The sequence below is a fragment of the Lottia gigantea genome, assembly GCF_000327385.1.
Source record: "Lottia gigantea unplaced genomic scaffold LOTGIsca_48, whole genome shotgun sequence".
NCBI classification, from domain to species: Eukaryota; Metazoa; Mollusca; class Gastropoda; family Lottiidae; genus Lottia; species Lottia gigantea.
This window is the reverse complement of record NW_008709663.1, coordinates 1,620,088-1,626,938: the sequence shown is the minus strand read 5'-3', so window position 1 is coordinate 1,626,938 and position 6,851 is coordinate 1,620,088. Positions and strand designations below refer to the sequence as shown.

General features: G+C 33.1%; 1 protein-coding gene across 1 annotated transcript in view; it reads right to left on the bottom strand.

Annotated features, from left to right (window-relative positions):
* LOTGIDRAFT_125029 (hypothetical protein) overlaps positions 1–6,851 on the bottom strand; it is a gene marked incomplete at both ends in the record, with an annotated part of 92,788 nt that overhangs the window by 65,184 nt on the left and 20,753 nt on the right. Inside the window, 5 exons of the mRNA XM_009061452.1 lie at positions 1,320–1,381; positions 1,865–2,096; positions 2,718–2,879; positions 3,424–3,555; positions 6,653–6,814. Coding sequence (XP_009059700.1) covers positions 1,320–1,381; positions 1,865–2,096; positions 2,718–2,879; positions 3,424–3,555; positions 6,653–6,814 — 750 coding nt within the window. The remainder of the gene's footprint in view (positions 1–1,319; positions 1,382–1,864; positions 2,097–2,717; positions 2,880–3,423; positions 3,556–6,652; positions 6,815–6,851) is intronic.

Genomic DNA, 6,851 nt, shown 5'->3' with positions numbered 1-6,851 from the left:
TAATAAACTCTAGTCTATTGTACCTACCTTATCTACAGTAATAAACTCTAGTCTATTGTACCGTATCTACAGTAATAAACTCTAGTCTATTGTACCTACCGTATCTACAGTAATAAACTCTAGTCTATTGTACCTACCTTATCTACAGTAATAAACTCTAGTCTATTGTACCTTATCTACAGTAATAAACTCTAGTCTATTGTACCTTATCTACAGTAATAAACTCTAGTCTATTGTGCCTACCTTATCTACAGTAATAAACTCTAGTCTATTGTACCTACCGTATCTGCAGTAATAAACTCTAGTCTATTGTACCTACCGTATCTGCAGTAATAAACTCTAGTCTATTGTACCGTATCTACAGTAATAAACTCTAGTCTATTGTACCTACCGTATCTGCAGTAATAAACTCTAGTCTATTGTACCTACCGTATCTACAGTAATAAACTCTAGTCTATTGTACCTTATCTGCAGTAATAAACTCTAGTCTATTGTACCTTATCTACAGTAATAAACTCTAGTCTATTGTGCCTACCTTATCTACAGTAATAAACTCTAGTCTATTGTACCTACCGTATCTACAGTAATAAACTCTAGTCTATTGTACCTTATCTGCAGTAATAAACTCTAGTCTATTGTACCTACCGTATCTACAGTAATAAACTCTAGTCTATTGTACCTACCGTATCTACAGTAATAAACTCTAGTCTATTGTACCTTATCTACAGTAATAAACTCTAGTCTATTGTGCCTACCGTATCTACAGTAATAAACTCTAGTCTATTGTACCTACCGTATCTACAGTAATAAACTCTAGTCTATTGTACCTTATCTACAGTAATAAACTCTAGTCTATTGTGCCTACCTTATCTACAGTAATAAACTCTAGTCCATTGTACCTTATCTACAGTAATAAACTCTAGTCTATTGTACCGTATCTACAGTAATAAACTCTAGTCTATTGTACCTTATCTGCAGTAATAAACTCTAGTCTATTGTACCTTATCTACAGTAATAAACTCTAGTCTATTGTACCGTATCTACAGTAATAAACTCTAGTCTATTGTACCTTATCTGCAGTAATAAACTCTAGTCTATTGTACCTTATCTACAGTAATAAACTCTAGTCTATTGTACTTACCGTATCTACAGTAATAAACTCTAGTCTATTGTACCTTATCTACAGTAATAAACTCTAGTCTATTGTACCTTATCTACAGTAATAAACTCTAGTCTATTGTACCTACCGTATCTACAGTAATAAACTCTAGTCTATTGTACCGTATCTACAGTAATAAACTCTAGTCTATTGTACTTACCGTATCTACAGTAATAAACTGTTCTTTATTAATCAGTGGTAGATTCTCATCCATATTAATAGCTACATCTTCTGATTTGGTAGAAATTTGAGTTTGATTGTTAGCTTGTTGTGCCACCTGCATCAATTTATTGGCTGCGTTTCCTGAAATAAACGGTTTTACATTCAAATACCTGATACAACTTTCCTTTAAAAAATACTTACTCACTTATAATTGATATACTTCCTTATGTGAAAAGTTCATTAGCTGCTACCAATGTTTTGCCATACTGTTGTTTTGCAGTTCGGATTGCGTTTTGCAGTTCGGGTCGTTAATACCTGGTTTATTTATTTCATACAATGTAATATCTTTGAGCAGCCATTTCTAATTTCTATTTCAGTATATAGAAAGGCTGGGCATCTGAAATCTGAAAGTTTGGGACTGAAATAATTGATTGACACCATTGTACTGACGTTTGCTTCCTACAATAGTGTTTAGTCCCTTAAAAAATATTTGGCCCCCCTTCTCTGAAAAATTCAGGAGACCTGAATGACATGTTGAGACACATAGTTGAGCCCCCTTGTAAAATTTTGCCCCCCCTGAGACCCTGGCCTGTATCCACTTACCTGGGAATAGCCTTGTCAAAGCTGCTTTTGCCTTCTTAGTTGTAGGGATGAACATAAATTTATGAATGGAACTGATAACGTGTGTTCCTACCAGTACATAACGACCGAAACTACGACAATCCACACAACGTATTGTGATAGGGGGACAGTAATGTTCATTCTCCGGTAGTTCCTGCAATTAAACCAAGATGATAAAAATAACTATATTTTTAAGGATAATAACTCAGGTTCACAGTTAAGGATCCTTTCTACCAGCTGGTCCTTGGTCAAACCTCTTGGAATTGATCTTTTTCTGACTATCCATACCCATTTACCTCTGGGTCGACTGGAATTATGAGTGAATATGCCTTATTCAAGGTCATCAGAGTTTGCATGTTGATTGAGATCGGAACCCATAGCCACTATTTGTTTGACGTAACCAGTCAAATGACGTCATGTAAAGAACCAATGCTCTCACCAACTGAGCTATACAACCTTACAATCAGTAATCAGTGAACTTCAATTTCTATTTTTAAAACCAATAAATATTCCAAAATGAAATATATGATAAAAATATGAAGAATGAATGAACATTTTTGAAACAACATCTTTATATTAACTAATACCCTGACAACAATTCTGTTCCGTTTTTTTTTTTTATCAATCTCATCATTTGTGGTTGTCATTTAAATTTGTGCCCCCCAAAAATCAAATTCTTTATTTCTTTGTGTAAAATTGAAAAAACCCAAAAATATGCAAAAAGTTTTGGTTAGTGTAATCCTTTGTTTTGCAGCAAAAAGGCTGCATCACTTACCACATCAAAAAATTTAACAGGGATACTGAAGTTTGGATTTTTCTTACAGTTAAGAATAACGGCTGACTGTAGGACATGTCCGGCACATTCGATATCAATTCTAGGATGGTCCACGCTCTGTAACTGGACTCTTTTTAAATCACGAACTCCCCAAAACAAAACCTGGAAACAAAGAGAAAACACTAGATTATTATCATTCCTGATTTCATTATTTTAAATATTTGAGCTAAACTAAATTTACCAGAAACATATATAGTTGTAACTTTATAACCCTGGCCAAGGCCTGTAGCTAGCCCAGATTCTCAGGCGAGACCAAAAGAGGGCTCAACTATGCCACTCAACAAGTCAACAAGTCATCAAGGGGTCATTTTAAATCACAAACTGCAATGCTATACAGCTTAAATTGAATTCATACACCCTCAATCTAATCTATCTGACAATATTAATTTCCATATTGAGACTAAGAAATATCAGCAGACAAGAAATTCATTGTAATATTCAGAATTTGAGAAATAAGCAACACTAGGCTTTGAAAGCTGCAAGTTGTATACTCCCTCCTTTATGATTGTAAAATTTCCTCATCTACCGGTATTTGCTGCTACCAATGTATTGCATATTTTGGATTTTGGGTTTGGCAATTTGATTTTTTTATCGTTTTCGCAGTAATTACTTGTTTTTTTTTTTAGTCTTTTTATTCAAATTTTACCTCAATTCTATGGGTACTGAGTATGGGTCGTATTCCTTTTGGTACTGGCATGATAGGTCCTCTATCTTTCTCTAAATCAGGGAGTTCCATTGGGGGCAGATCTGATCCAGCACGGTCACCAAACGGTGCAAGCTGAAAAAGATTCCAAAAACAGATTTTATTATTTGTATTCAAGCCATTTTTGTTAAGATTTAAACAACAAATCTCATTTTTGAGAGAAGGGGTAGAAAATAACATTCCACAACTCTATGATATACCTACTCCTCTAATTAGGGAGTAAAATGGGTTGAGAAAAGGGGGTGGGGTGGGGTTCTCCTTAATCTCCTATTTATGTTAAAGCATTGAATATATTCGTGAGAATTTGTGAAGACATGGAAGGCATTCAGAATGGGTCGTGAAAAGAGGGGCATTTTGACAAGGCATCTGCGTGAGGCATGATCGTTCTGTGATTCTTCAAAGTTCGTGACAGCGGAGGCTATAGATCTATGGTTCTTATTTTTTTACAAAATTTAGTTAATTCAGAAATATTGCAATATTGTCAAAATATGTAAACAAATTCCAAAAACACAGTGAAGCAGTGGAAACAAAAATAAGCCATATCATTTCAATTCTAAATAATAAATAGTCAAAATTCATAATTCACAATCTAAAACTGAAAAACAAGTGAAAAGTGTTAAAAATAGTGTCTTGTCACTAGTGGCCCCACCCCTTCCCAACATCTAACAACTAATTCAGAAATCAGGGGCCTTATTTTACAAAACTTAACTTGATTGGTCAATCACTAAAATTGATTTTAAATTCAGTTTTATTATCCAATCAGATTACTGTATTTCTTAAAATGTGGATTTAAGTTAAGTTTTGTAGAATAAGGCCCCTGATTGGTTTAAGAAAGAGTGGACCAATCAGAGTGGACCAATAAGAGTTGACCAATTAGAGTTCTTATTACATTAAGTTACGATTGTTGTTTAAGATAGAATAAAATCTAAATATATTTTGATTAAATGTGGGAAACACGTTGGCTGATTTTTGGGAAATATAAGTGATTTATCGTTGCATCATTTAGCATGCAGGAATTTTGTTAAAAAATTTTTTTACAACAGGTAAATCTACTGATGTACATATTCAAATGAGTCTCAGAATTTGACTTTTAGGTTCATTCTATGTAAAAGTTAGTAGGCCTTTGAAAACTACTCAGAAGACCCCTCCCTTAATCAGCCAACGTCTAAAATCTAAAACAACATTGAAAATATCTTTAAAAAAGAGATGCATTGTGAAAACCACAAAGACTGAGTGAAAATAAATCATAAACTTCTTTCAGCAATGAGCCCAGAAAACTGAATCAAAGTTCTGAATTTAAAAACTGAATTAATGGATAAAATTTTGTGTTCTTAAGAAAAATACAGTAAAGGAGCATTTTCAAAAAGTTCTATGAGTTGATTATGTGATTTCCAGCTATAAAAAAAATAGTAAAAAACCAAAAAACAGACAAATTATCTTATTCATCAAAATGCCGAGCTGTCCATTATAAATTTTTAAGCTGTTTTGTTGAATATTTAAAAATATCAAATATAAAAATGATTTTCAAATATTTCCGTACAAAATTTTAAAATGCACTTAGCCTCTGAATGTTTTGGAATGAATAGATCAAATTTTTTGAAATATTTAATTAAATGTCCCCAATGTGTCCACAAGGAAAAATTGGAATACATGGAAGAGAATTTGCCTGGAATTTGAATTTTGAAGTCACCAGATGAAAAAGCTCCTTGGTTTAAAAGAATTCAACTCCCTTTACCAATTTTAATTTATTTTTGCGAGCGTAGGGTGGTGTAAGGTAGGCGCTGCGAAGATCTCGTTCATCAAAGGGCAACTAGAGATAGAAGGAGAAGAAATCGGGATTAATTTCCAGAAATAAATTATCTTAAAATAAAAGACTTACAAGACGGTAACTGTTAAAAATACAAGGGGAACAACGACTTGGGGGAGAACATCAAATTCTTAATATCACTTCTCTGATAAAATGGTTTCTTATTTCTACTCAAAAGCGTAATCAAAACGTTCTTAAAGAGATTGTAAAGAGGTTTACTTAATTTTGTATGTGTATTGGGGACATTGATAGCATCAATTTACACCATTCCAATTTTCAATCGGATGTCTGTGGTTCGTTTAATTCCAGAAATGCTTAACTGTATATTATGATGTCACTATTGCAAAAGCTGCTTCTAATTTCTAAGAGCCTTAGCAATAGTGACATCATCTAACACATAGTTTTAGAGTAATCGCAGGAACCACAGACATCTGATTGAAAATTGGAATGGTGTATATGGATGCTATCAGTGTCCCTGATATACACATAAAAAGTTTAGAAATCCTTGCAACAAATTCTTAATGATTGAATCAGATGAGTTAAACTAAGCTAACAAGATATAATGTTAACATTCTGTTAACCGGATTGTTTGCGATACTGGGTTTAAGCCATTTTTATCAGAATGATACAAAAGTTTTGTCCAAATAATCATTCATTTGTTTCAACGCTCCATCTTCTTGTTATTATTTTACAACAGAAATTTGTTAGAGCAACAAACATTGAATACTTTTGGACAAAACTTTGTGATAGAATTTTTTTTGGAATCATGCAAAGCAAGCTGGGTAGGGCAGAGTATATTTACCAGGACTAGAGAAATAGATTCTTATTTTTTGAAAATGGCAAATGCAGTTGGCTACATGCCAATAGATAGCATCTGTTTAAATATGTTTTTTTTTGTAAATTTTGATGGTTTAAATGGTAATAGAATACCAAATAATCAAATCTATTTCTCCAGAACTGGATAAGCAAGCTTTATATAGAGGGGGAATGAAGATTGGATTGGATATATAACTATACATAAATCTGTCACATAGACTTAAACACTGTTTACTTTTTAACTTTCAGACAAGTCCTTTAATATCAGACTGGAGTCCTAAATCTTAAAATCTACAGCCTTCATTAATTAACGTAAACATTTCTTTGGAAGATCTTATTTACTCATGTTTCATTAGACTTATAACATCCAAGCCTTCAATTTTAAATTGTTCAGCCTTACGTTTACATCAAGATCTCAATAACAAACTCAAGTGGTTATTGACTATAGTCACTTCTCCTTTCAAAATATAAAATACAAAACCACCAAAAAATAACAAGGAAAGAAACTTAAAACATCTGAAACGAATAAAACAGCTAAAATTTGAATACCTGAAGAAGTTCGAAAGCCGCGAGTAATTCTCCCGCCCTATCCATTCCTCGTGTAATATCCCACCATTCTAGACGAGGGGGGAATTTCGGGGGGTCGTATTTCTCCGTACTCTGTTTGACAACAGGTTTGCATAAACATCTTCCAATAAATTCTGATTTTCCCTGAAATTGAGCAAATCAATGGATGAAGACAAAATTT